The 12,663-nt window shown below is 40.8% G+C and overlaps 1 protein-coding gene across 3 annotated transcripts in view; it reads right to left on the bottom strand.

Annotated features, from left to right (window-relative positions):
• The window catches only part of edc3 (enhancer of mRNA decapping 3 homolog (S. cerevisiae)), a 152,912-nt gene that overhangs the window by 68,312 nt on the left and 71,937 nt on the right, over nucleotides 1–12,663 (bottom strand). For all 3 annotated transcript variants that reach the window (XM_072282734.1, XM_072282736.1, XM_072282735.1), the window contains exon 4: nucleotides 2,621–2,956. In XM_072282734.1, the coding sequence (XP_072138835.1) occupies nucleotides 2,621–2,956 (336 nt within the window). The remainder of the gene's footprint in view (nucleotides 1–2,620; nucleotides 2,957–12,663) is intronic.

Raw genomic sequence — 12,663 nt, forward strand, 5'->3', positions numbered from 1 at the left:
AAAGCTCACCTTCAAAAAACCAAACAGAATGGAGGCTTTGCCTTACCCAATTTTAGGTTATATTACTGGGCAATTAATATACGAAATATTACGTTCTGGATATATTACATTAACCATGAGAATTGACCTATATGGGTTTCTTTGGAAGTCAACTCTGTTATGAAATTTTCCATTATTTCTTTACTTGGATCCTCACTTCATTTATCTTAAATAAACTAACTGACAACATGGTGGTCAAACATACCTTGAGGATTTGGTTACAGTTTAGAAAACATTTTGGCTTATTGAGATTCTTCCTCTCGAGTCCCATCTTTTCTAATTTTTTTTAAACCATCTTTAATTGACTTTTCTTTTAAAGAATGGGATAGATTGGGTATTAAACAATTTCAGGATTTTTTTGATGGAGGGAATCTCTCTTCTTTTGTGCAACTTTCAACGAAATTTCAACAAGAAGATGGTGGCGCGACGCAGCGCGCAGCAGCCACTCCGGTGAATGATATCTGTTATCTGTTAAGTAGGGTGCCGTGCACAATCCTGATTTGATGGAGACAGACGTGACAGCACGGAGGAACATCTGGAGAAACTTCTGAGATGCCTGCTTTGCTGCCGCTGCTACTGTGCGATCCAGAATGTCCGGAGAAGGCCCCAAGTCCTTGGCTTTGCTTGTTGCTTGGCGGCCAGGGCAGGGTCGAAGCACTAGGCAGAGGATGGTGCTCGGGAGGCTGTATCGGAGGGGCTGGTTGGAGGCTCGAAGTTTTTGGATGGACTCAGAGTCAGCTGTGGTCGGGTGCTTCTAATACATCAGCAGTTGTCGGTGCCTGGAGGTTTATGGCAGGGAGAGTTTCTCCCTTTTGCCGCCTGCTATCGGGACTATCGAGAGTCGATCAGAACTCTGAGACTTTTTTTTTACTGTGCCCATGGTCTGCTCTTTATCAAATTATAGTATTGCTTTGCACTGCTGTAACTATATGTTATAATTATGTGGTCTTGTCAGTGTTAGTCTTTGGTTTGTCCTTTTTTTTTGTGATATCACTCTGGAGGAACATTGTTATCATTTCTTAATGCATGTATTTCTAAATGACAATAAACGAGGACTGAGTGTCCTCATAATCTAAAAATTTAACCATTCCAATACCCACTTCTTTCGATACTTACAGATTAGAGATTTTTTAAAATCTCAATTACATACATTTCCTACAAGCCCAGATAAGAATATAATAGATAGAATTTTTAATCTGAAACCCTTTGACAACAGTTAAATGTCTTACATTTATGGTTTGCTGTTGGGACTGAAAAAGGTCTCTTTAGATAAAATTAAAGGAGACTGGGAAAAGGATTTACAGATTGTCCTATCTGAAGAGAGCTGGAAGATTATTTTAAAATTGATTAATTCTTCATCATTATGTGCTCATCATTCTTTATTACAATTCGAAGTGGTACATAGAGTTCATTTGTCCAAAGACAAGCTCTCTCGTTTCTACGCAGATATTTCCCCTTACCATGATAGGTGTACTAATGGAGTGGCCACACTAATTCATATGTTTTGGACATGTCCGAGCTTAGAAAAATTTTGGAAAGATGTATTTAAACATTTTTCTGTACTTTTCAATGTTAGTTTTAAGCCCAATCCCTTGGTTGCCATGTTTGGTATTGTTGAGGATAGTGCTACAAATCTGAAGCCATCTAATTTGCGGGTATTGGCCTTTATGTCTCTTATGGCCAGGAGGGTGATCTTGCTCAAGTGGAAGGTGGCCGCCCCACCCACTCATATTCAATGGCTATCTGATGTTATATTGTGCCTTGACCTAGAGAAGATTCATTGTTCGATTTCTGATTCTAAGCATGATTTTCTAATGTTATGGGGACCCTTTCTGAGTTACTTTCATAAGTTTTGAACTGTTATTAAAGTATGGATCTGAGCCATTATTATTACAATATTATATGGTAAGGTATTTTTTTTTTCTTCTTTTTAAACCAACCAGCTCATTTTGTTAGTGGGGGGTAGATTTTTTGTAAATAAAATACAATTATTTTATTTTATTTCATAATACAATCTTTTTTCTACATGATTGATTTGGAATATGGGATACTGTGATCATATTACTGTGATTTAAATGTAATGTAATTCGTATTACTTGTATTCATATGCATTTTGTATTTGTATTCATGCAATTTATATAATATTGTGGGACTAGGCAGAAAATGGTTCGGCACAGCCAAGAAGGGCCAAAAGGCCTGTTTCTGTGCTGCAGTTTCTATTTCTAATAAAAATATTGAAAGAGAAGTGTTTACACTGTAGGGCTATTTCTGGACACTTAAAGGGAAAACTCCTAAGCATTCCAATCCAGCCAACATTACAATTTCTTTTTATCTAAAAGGGAAAGGTTCAAAATTCCACCTATTGTTTGAAAAACAAAAGCTTCAAATCCATTTTGGCCACATTAAAAATGCAATTTTGGGCATCTTATGAATAGATCAAGCTTGCTAGTCCAAAATCGTCACACCTGAAACATTCCAAATACATTGTTAAATAAGCCTTTTAACTTGCAATATTAATTGCTATAAGCTGTTCAACTCAAGTCGCTCTTCATCTTATACCTTCAAAATTCATTAGCCTTACCAGTGCAATATTCTCTACCACTATGCTGTGGCACTGTGATTTGTCTGTAGACAATGGGCTCAGATTCTAGGATGTTTTCATCATGGCGATATCTTGTTGGCTTCTCATTGGGTGTCCCTCTGGAGCGGGCTCCATTCCGTCTTTCAAAAGTATCTATCTCCTCAAACACTGCTGCTTTGTCAAAGAGTGCAAGATTGCCTTCAAAATCAAAGTCTGTGTCCAGGATTACTTCAATTCCATCCCCAAAACATTCATCATCTTTATTTTTCATTGGTCCATTCTTTACTCCGTTTTTCTTTGGTGTTGCTTGATTCGGAAGCTTGCTGCTTGAGGACCCTACATGGAAAAAGATGAAGAACAATGCTGAAATTGATATACTGAATGTATTTAACATATACTTGCAAAAACCACAGGAATTCTCCCAGTTAGTAGTAACAGTTATAGTGGTGCTAGAAACTTTGTGAACCCTTTAGAAATTTCTTTATTTCTGCGTATGACCTAAAATGTGATCAGATCTTTATGCAAGCCCTAAAACCATTTGAAGACAACCCAATTAAATAAATAACACAAGAAACATTATACTTGTTCATTTATTTATTGAGAAAAATGATCCAATATTGCATGCATTTGTTGGAAAAAATATGCGAACCTTTGCTTTCACTAACTGGTGTGACCTCCTTGTACAGCAATAACTTCAACCAAATGTTTCCGGTAACTATTGATCAGTCTTAAACATCGGCTTGGAGGAATTTTACTGCTTCAACTCTGGGTTGTTGATGGGCTTCCTTGCATGAACTGCCTGCTTCAGGTCCTTCCACAATATTTTTATAGGATCAAGGTCAGGACTTTGACTCATGCATTCCAAAACCTGAAATTTCTTCTGCTTTAAATATTCTTCGGTAGACTGACTTGTGTTTAGGGTCATCGTTTTGCCACATGACCCACTTCCTCTTGTCCTTCAGTTCACGGATGGATACTCTGACATTTTCCTGTAGAATTTGCTGGTACAATTCAGAATTTATAGTTCCATCAATGATGGCAAACTGTCCTGGTCCCAAGGCAGCAAAGCAGGCCCAAACTATGATACCGCCACCAACATGTTTCACAGATGGGATGAGATTCTTATGCCGGAATGCAGTGTTTACTTTTCGCCAAACATAACACTTCTCATTTACGCCCAAAAGTTCTATTTTGGATTCATCTAGCCACAGAACATTCTTCCAGTAGCCTTCTGGCTTATTCACATGGTCCTCAGCGAACTTTTGATGAGTAGCAATGTTCTTCTTGGAGAGTAGTGGCTTTCTCCTTGCGATCCTGCCATGCACAACATTGTTGTTCAGTGTTTGCCTGATGGTAGACTCATGAACACTGACATTAGCCAATGCAAGAGAGGCATGTACCTTCTCAAATCTTACCCTGTGGTTCTTTGCAACCTCCTGGAATATTAGAAGCCTTGTTCTTGGAGTGATTTTTGTTGATCAACTACTCCTGGGGAGAGTAACAATGGTGCTGAATTTCCTCCATTTGTACACCATCTGCCTGACTGTGGATTAGTGGAGTCCTCACACTTCAGAAATGGTTTTGTATCCTTTTCCAGCCTAGTGAGTGTCAGCGCTCCCCGTTCCCCCCCCCCCCGCCCCCCCGAGATCCTCAGAAATCTCCTCTGATCAAGGCATGGCACACTTCCAAAAACATCATGTGGTGAACATCAGACTTTGATAGTGAAGACCTAGGTTTATGTTCTTTTAATAGGGCAGGGTCTCCCAACACTCATTCCTGATTGTCATCCCATTGACTGAAGCACCTGACTAACTTCTTTTAAATCAACTGATAATCCTAGAGGTTTGCATACTTTTTTCAAAAAATATGTAATATTGGATAACTTTTCTCAATAAACAAACAAGTAAAATGTTTTTGTATCATTATTTAATTGGGTTCTCTTTATCTAGTATTAGAACTTGCCTGAAGATCTGATTACATTTTAGGTCATATTTATGCATAAATAGAGAAACTCCTAAAGGGTTCACAAACTTACTAATTTACTAGCACCACTTTATGCTTTGTAATGGGGCTACCAAATATTCACTAAGATCAGGATTTTAAAGCACAGGATATTAAAGCATTTCAGTCCCCAACTACCCTGTGCCACCACCTCAAAAACAATTAGATCACGATTGATCTCCCTTGATTTATTCCCTCCAGTCTTATCATATTATCTCATATGATACAGCAGTTTACAATACGATACTTTTGATAATGTAATAAGATATGGATTATTTTCATGATATAGCATTTAACATCAATTATCATTAACAACCTTAAACAATGACAGCAAAACTCTAATGATGTATTTCCTGACTATTTGGAAACAGTAATGGTTCAGCATCTGGCTCTCAAGTGATGCTTGTCACATTCCCTTTCAACTTATCGGGGCACCAGCTTCCATACTCCTTTTAGTTCACTGCAGGATTTATTGTACAATTATGTAACATCTAAAAAGTATGCAGGAGCCTTAATAGGAATAATATCCAATAGTCTAGAAAATCTGAGCGCAGCAGAGTCTGACAGGTCATCGGAGTTTTACCGTAGTTCATGAAGAATGTTGCAAAATGTAGTCTTATAGAAAAAGAACAGCACTTAGATAGATATTTATCTCCAAGATTGTCATTAGGCAGAAATTAGTGAGTGAGAAATAGGCGAGAACTTCTACAAAGAAGTGAAAAGGTTTAGAGGGTCCACATTAACTCCAAAATGAACAAGTCACCCAATTTGTTGTCCTAGCTTTATCAGTTAAAGCAAGAATATCATGGACAATTTGTAGATTTGCATGTTGTTTTTAAATCCAAGTGAAAACCCTTACAAAATAAAGTGAAATTCTTTTACCTCATTGGTTCACAATACTTCATCCCACAATTATTTCACTATTCACTACGCAATCAAGTACACAGATAATTTAGGTCGTCATGTTGATGTACATAGGAGATTCATGTTTGCAATTACATTACTGCAAATTTTACATTTCAATAGGAACTACAAAAGTATTTTGTAGCTATTGCATGTTTTGGTATCTGGTATAGTTGTGAAATGCATATTAATGTAAGTTTCTATTGCACTTTACTTTGTACATTTATGTTTTTATTGTTTTATTCTACTTAGAGCTGCAAACTAGGTCAAACCATTGTCCACTTTTCTCTCTCCAAGATGAAGCTTGTCCTTAACATTTCCAGCATGCTCCATTAATGTCATGGAACAATGTAATGTAATGTAATTTTTCACCATTTTCCCCCCACCTAATTTTTAATCAATAAAATTAGATTGTACATTATGCTATTTTACATGCAACGCCTTTAGGACTAACAAAACCAAATCTACTAACTTCAGAAGGTTAATTGGAGATTGGTAGAAAATGGACTGCAACCTAATATAGGAAATATCATTCCAGTAATCAGAGAGAAGTTGAATCAATGATTTTTAATGAGAATCCTGCTCATAAAAAGAAAAGCAATCCTCCATTTTGTCCAATGTAAGCTTTACATACTTCTATTTATTGCATAATCAGTACAGTCAGCCCTCCTTATCCACGAGGGATTGGTTCCGGGACTCCTCGCGGATACCAAAAAACACAAATTCTCAAATCCCTTATTCAACCTGTCTCAATGTGGTGGACCTAAAGCCTGATTTATACTTCTGCGTTAACTGGACGCCGTAACCTATGCAAGTGACTTACGCGTGTTGTGAGCATTTATACTTGTGCGTTGGTGTGTCTGCATCACTCTGCAATTCGCGCACGTCACGCGTACGCACACACTTGCCCGTGCAAGGCTTCATGGTCATGGTAGTCTTTCTCGGGGTAAACAAGATGTGAGCGTCTTTTTTCGTAAAAGCAAAACGTGTCCTCCATAATTTCGGAGGTCTGTAAAGCTTTATGGAAAGCATTGCAGCCAGAGTTCCTTCCCTGCCCTTCAGTCGCCCAATGGGAAGCTATTGCAGCGTAGGATGACATGTGATGCTACCAAGCAGAACAATCACAGCTGTTGCGTTCTGCATTGCCACGATGTGCGGTTACATTTTGGGAGAGGTGCGCGTCGCAGCAACCCAAGCTCTCGAGTACTGTTCCGTGTCAGCTTTGCGGCGACGCAGTACTTACGGCGACGCGTTGACGCAGAAGTATAAATCAGGCTTTAGGACCCAGCGGAACCCCGGACCTTACTAAACTTGTCTCAGAGCGGTGGACATTAGGACCTGACGGCAAAGCTCTGAATCTGCAGTGTTTCTGTTCCTGAAAATAATCACGATCGCGATTTAAAATAAAGTGGAAATAATAAAGCGATCGGAAAGAGGTGAAACGCCATCTGTCATTGGAAAAGCATAGGCTACAGTTGGTCAACGATCGGAACAATTTTAAAGGATAAAGTGAGAAAAGCTCTGCCCCGATGAAAGCTACAATTATTACTAAGCAACGCAGTGGGTTTAATTATTGGATTTTGGAGTTTGGGGTTTTTGATCCTCCACATCAACCCGACAGGGATGGAGGGCGCTCGGGAGTGGTCTGTCACTGGATCGAACTCGGGAATTTTTGTACACGAGCCTGGTGCAGAAACATACGTTTCTTAAGTGTTTTATATGCATAGAAAGGTAAAATATATATTATATACTAAGACAAACGTTTGACTGATGCTAAATAATACTGGATGTACCTGTTCCAACTTGGTAAGAGAATTTCCTGTTTCTTTTCGATCTCGATCCACGATAACCTACGCACATCCTCCTGTATACTTTCAACCATCTCTAGATTACTTATAATACCTAATACAATGTAAATGCTATGTAAAATAGTTGTTATACTGCATTGTTTAGGGAATAATGACAAGGGGAAGAAAAAATCTGTACATGCTCGAACAACAAGAGCTGGAAGAGCACTTCTGGGTTTTCTCGGTTCGCAGTTGGTTGAATTCGTATATGTGGAACTCGCGGATAAGTAGGGCTGACTGTACATTGTGACAGCCTGTAGGAAACCCAAAAGTGTTTTCCAAAACAGCACTAGTGACCTAAAAGTTAAAAAATGGGTAAATGGAGATTTTTTTAAAAATTTGACTATACAGTAACAAATACTAAGCTTGTGAACATAAAGACGGACACCAAAATTGGGGGAGAAGTGGAGAACAAGAAAGGCCATCAAAATTTGCAAAGTGACCTTGGACCAGCTGGGAAAATGAGCTGAAAGATAGCAGATGGAATGGCAGACAAGAGGTGTTGCACTTGATGGGACAAACCTGAGTAGGAGTTACACGGTAAATGATAAAACCATGGCGCGTAACAACAAAGAGATAAAGATCCATAATTCCTCAGATGTGGCATCAGAGTCATAGAGAGAGCTTTTGGCCTTCTAAATCAGAGCACCGAGTACTCAGGAATTGGGATACTATGTTGAAGTTTTATAAGACATCGGTGAGGCTGAATTTGGAGTATTGTATGTAGTTCCAGGCCCCTACCTCCAGAAAAGACATCAATAAGCTTGAAAGAGCACAGAGAAAATTTACAAGAATGTTGCCAGGACTCGAGGACGTGAGTTATAGGGAAATGGTCAAAAAAAGATTTAGGACTTTATTTCCTGGAGTGTAGGAAAAAGATGAGAGATCTTATAGAAGTGCACAAAATTAGATAGGGTAAATACACATTGGCTTTTTCCCCTCATGTTGAGTGAGATTATAACTACAGGCCATTAGTTTAGAGTGAAATATTTACAAGGAACTTCTTCACTCAGAGGGTAGTGTGTACATGGTGGGAGTTGCCAGAAGTCCTAAATGCGGATTCCACTGCAGCACTTAAAAAGTTGAATAACTACATGCATGAGAAGGGTTTGAAGGATCTGGGTGAAGGAAGATTGGATGAGGCAGAAAAACAATTGAGTGTGAACTAGATGAATTGAAAAGCCTGTTTCTATGCTCTAGTACTCTATGACTGTGTGCAGTATATTGACTTAGAGCGTGTGTGGCACAAGTCAACCTCTAAGTGTTTGCTCTTCTGTTGCTAGCATTCTACAAAACATCAGCACAGAAATGTGACTGAACTCAAAATTCCAGCATGGCCAATGATGATGCAAGGTACCCTCACCTTAAATATTCACATAACTGCAGAAACTAGTCTATCTTAGAAAACTAATGATACAACTCATTTTAGCCCACCAGTAGAGCAGTGCTATGCAAAGCAACCCAGGACCATTTTAATCTATGCCAACCTCTACTGTACTGAGATTCTGCAGATGCTGGAAATCCAAACTAACACACACACACAGACACACAAATTGTTGGAGCATTTTGAAAGTCTTGCTCTGGTGCAAAGAAAGATAGCAAAGAGCAGAGAGCTGCATATTACAATAACTAAGTTGCTTTAACATGGTGGAATAACATGCTTAACAAACTGTAATGATTGTCGCAGTGAGCAAAAAAAAAGTTGCTGAACAACTAAGATAATATAACATCGCATGGAACATCAAGATCAAGCTGCTTAGGAGTTGGATTCTGGCAATCAAATGTACCCAGTGGACTCTGCAAATCCTTATGCTGGCACAGACCCCTGCTAAATGCATTTAATATATTTGACACAGAACTCCTGGAGCCAGACTCAAGGTCAATACACTTTACTTGACAACTTCCAAGCATTTTGAAATGCCAAATTGACTCTATATTCTGCATTTGGAGATAACCATTCCAAGGAGTAAATGAGAACAAAGGGAGCATAATTCAAGAAGGAATAATAGAATAAGCGGTCAAAAGTTTGGTTTAAGAAGTAGGCTTAAGTGAGGTCACAGAAGCAATTTTAGACAACACCAATTTCAACAAATTATCTTGTATTATAATGTTGTGCAGCAAGTTAACTTCTGTAAAATGAGAGCAGAGACTTAACTATTTCACTCCATGATTCCAAAATGTGTTCTGGCATTTCTTGAAGTTTGGAAAACACCTGCATATAGCTGTTAATTGGTACTTGGTAAATATAACATTTCTAGTTCCATTTCTGGTTGATCTGCCACCCTTGTGCCTCATTATCATTCTGCAGACATGCAGCCCTTTCATCTGCCACCTCTTCATCTCTTCCACTTATTCTTTGTTTCTGATCTTGGAGGCATGCATTTCTCTGCTCCTTTGTCTCTTCCTCTCTCCTCTTCCTGTGCCTGCTTTTGTCATTCTAGAGACATCCTCCGTCTCTTTATCCCTTCTGCTGTTTGTTGTTTGTCTCTGATCCTGGAGATGTGCATTTCTCAGCTCCTCTGTGTCTTCGTCTCTCCTCCTTCTATGCCAGTTGTCATTTTGGAGACGTGCATGCCTCTCCTCCTCGGTTTCTTCTTCTTTCACCTTTTTTCCTCCTAATTCTTTGATCCTAGAGTTGTGCGGCCCTGGCCTCATCTGATTCTTGTTTTCTCCCTCTCTTTGCCGCTTCCCGACGACGTTTGGTGTCATCTCTTGACCATAATGTCCCCCTTACCTTTCCACATGGCATAATTAGGCTGACCATTCTTTTTTACCCTAATGCTGGATAGAAGATACGAAACAGTAACACCAAAGGATGCTGATTATTCTTGAAACACAAACACGAGGAAATCTGCAGATGCTGGAATTTCAAGCAACACACATAACAATTGCTGGTGAATGCAACAGGCCAAGCAGCATCTATAGGAAGAGGTACAGTCTACATTTCAGGCCAAGACCCTTTGTCAGGACTAACTGAAAGAAGAGATTCGAAATGATAGAAGACAAGAGGGGGAGGGATGGAGCTAAGAGCTGGACAGTTGATTGGCAAAAGGGATATGAAAGGATCATGGAACGGGAGGCCTAGGGAGAAAGAAAGGGGGAGGGGGGAAGCCCAGAGAATGGGCAAGGAGTACAGTGAGAGGGACAGAGGGAGAAAAAGGAGAGAGAAAGAGAAAAAATAAATAAATAAATAATGCATGGGGCACAAAGGGGAGGTGAGGCATTAACGGAAGTTTGAGAAGTCAATGTTCACGCCATCAGGTTGGAGGCTACCCAGACGGAATATAAGCTGTTGTTCCTCCAATCTGAGTGTGGCTTCATCTTGACAGTAGAGGAGGCCGTGGATAGACATATCAAATGGGATGGGATGTGGAATTAAAATGTTTAGCCACTGGGAGATCCTGCTTTCTCTGGTGGACAGAGTGTAGGTGTTCAGCAAAACAGTCTCCCAGCCTGCATCAGGTCTCGCCAATATACAGAAGACCACATTGGGAGCACCGGACGCAGTATATCACCCCAGCCGACTCACAGGTGAAATGTCGCCTCATCTGGAAGGACTGTCTGGGGACCAGAATGGTGGTGAGGGAGGAAGTGTAAGGGCACGTGTAGCATTTATTCCACTTACAAGGATAAGTGCCGGGAGGGAGATCGGTGGGAAGGGATGCAGGGGGTAAATGGACAATAGAGTCGCGTAGGGAGCAATTCCTGCGGAAAGTGGGGGGGGGGGATGTGGAGAGGAAAAGATGTGCTTAGTGGTGGGATCCTGTTGGAGGTGGCAGAAGTTACAGAGAATTAAATGTTGGACCCGGAGGCTGGTGGGGTGGTAGGTGAGGACAAGGGGAACCCTATTCCTAGCGGGGTGGCGGGAGGATGGGGTGAGAGCAGATGTGCGTGAAATGGGAGAGATGCGTTTGAGAGCAGAGTTGATGGTGAAGTAAGGGAAGCCCCTTTCTTTAAAAAAGGAGGACATCTCCTTAGTCCTGGAATGAAAAGCCTCATCCTGACAGCAGATGCAGCAGAGATGGAGGAATTGCGAGAAGGGGATGGCATTTTTGCAAGCGACAGGGTGAGAAGAGGAATAGTTCAGGTACCTGTGAGAGTCCGTAGGCTTATAGTAGACATCAGTAGATAAGCTGTCTCCAGAGATAGAGACAGAAAGAAAATGGACCAGGTAAACTTGAGGGCAAGGTGGAAGCTGGAGGCAAAGTTAATGAAGTCAACGAGCTCAGCATGCGTGCAGGAGCAGCGCCAATGCAGTCGTCAATGTAGCAAAGGAAAAGTGGGGGACAAATACCAGTATAGGCTTGGAACATGGATTGTTCCACAAAGCCAACAAAAAGGTAGGCATAGCTGGGACCCATATGGGTGCCCATGGCTACACCTTTAGTTTGGAGGAAGTGGAAGGAGCCAAAGGAGAAATTATTAAGAGTAAGGACTAATTCCGCTAGATGGAGGAGAGTGGTGGTAGAGGGTAACTGGTTAGGTCTGGAATCCAAAAAGAAGCGGAGAGCTTTGAGACCTTTCTGGTGGGGAATGGAAGTATACAGGGACTGGACATCCATGGTGAAAATAAAGCGGTGGAGGCCAGGGAACTTAAAATCAAAAAAATTCAGAGCGTGAGACGTGCCACGAACATGGGTAGGAAGGGATTGAACAAGGGGGGGATAAAACAGTGCTGAGGTATGCAGAAATGAGTTCGGTGGGCAGAAGCAAGCTGAGACATTGGGTCTACCTGGGCAGGCAGGTTTGTGCATCTTGGGTAGGAGGTAGAAACAGGAAGTGCGGGGTGTGGGAATTATAAGGTTGGTAGCAGTGGATGGGATATCCTCTGAGCGGATAAAGTTGATGACAGTGTGGGAGACAATGGCCTGGTGCTCCTTAGTGGGGTCATGATCGAGCGGTAGATAAGAGGAGGTATCCGTGAGTTGTCGCTGTGCCTCAGCAAGGTAGAGGTCAGTATGCCAGACTACAACAACACCACCCTTATCGGCGGGTTTTATAATAAGGTTAGGATTAGTGCGGAGGGAGTGGAGAGCAGAGCATTCAAAAGGAGTGAGGTTGGAATGGGAACAAGGTGCGGTGAAGTCGAGACGGTTATTCTTGATGATGTGGTTGGTGTTCTCCTAAATAGACGTGATATAGTCACCGCTGTCCTTTGACTGCAGCAAAGGGTTTTATGGGTGTCTCGAAGTATGTCATTACAATAAGATTTAATTATCTCATTGATGGGTGGTAGTTAGATCTGTCGCAATCCTGCACATGCTGATGGTGATTAGCAGAATGTGACCACTC

Source organism: Mobula birostris, chromosome 18, assembly GCF_030028105.1.
Source record: "Mobula birostris isolate sMobBir1 chromosome 18, sMobBir1.hap1, whole genome shotgun sequence".
NCBI classification, from domain to species: Eukaryota; Metazoa; Chordata; class Chondrichthyes; order Myliobatiformes; family Myliobatidae; genus Mobula; species Mobula birostris.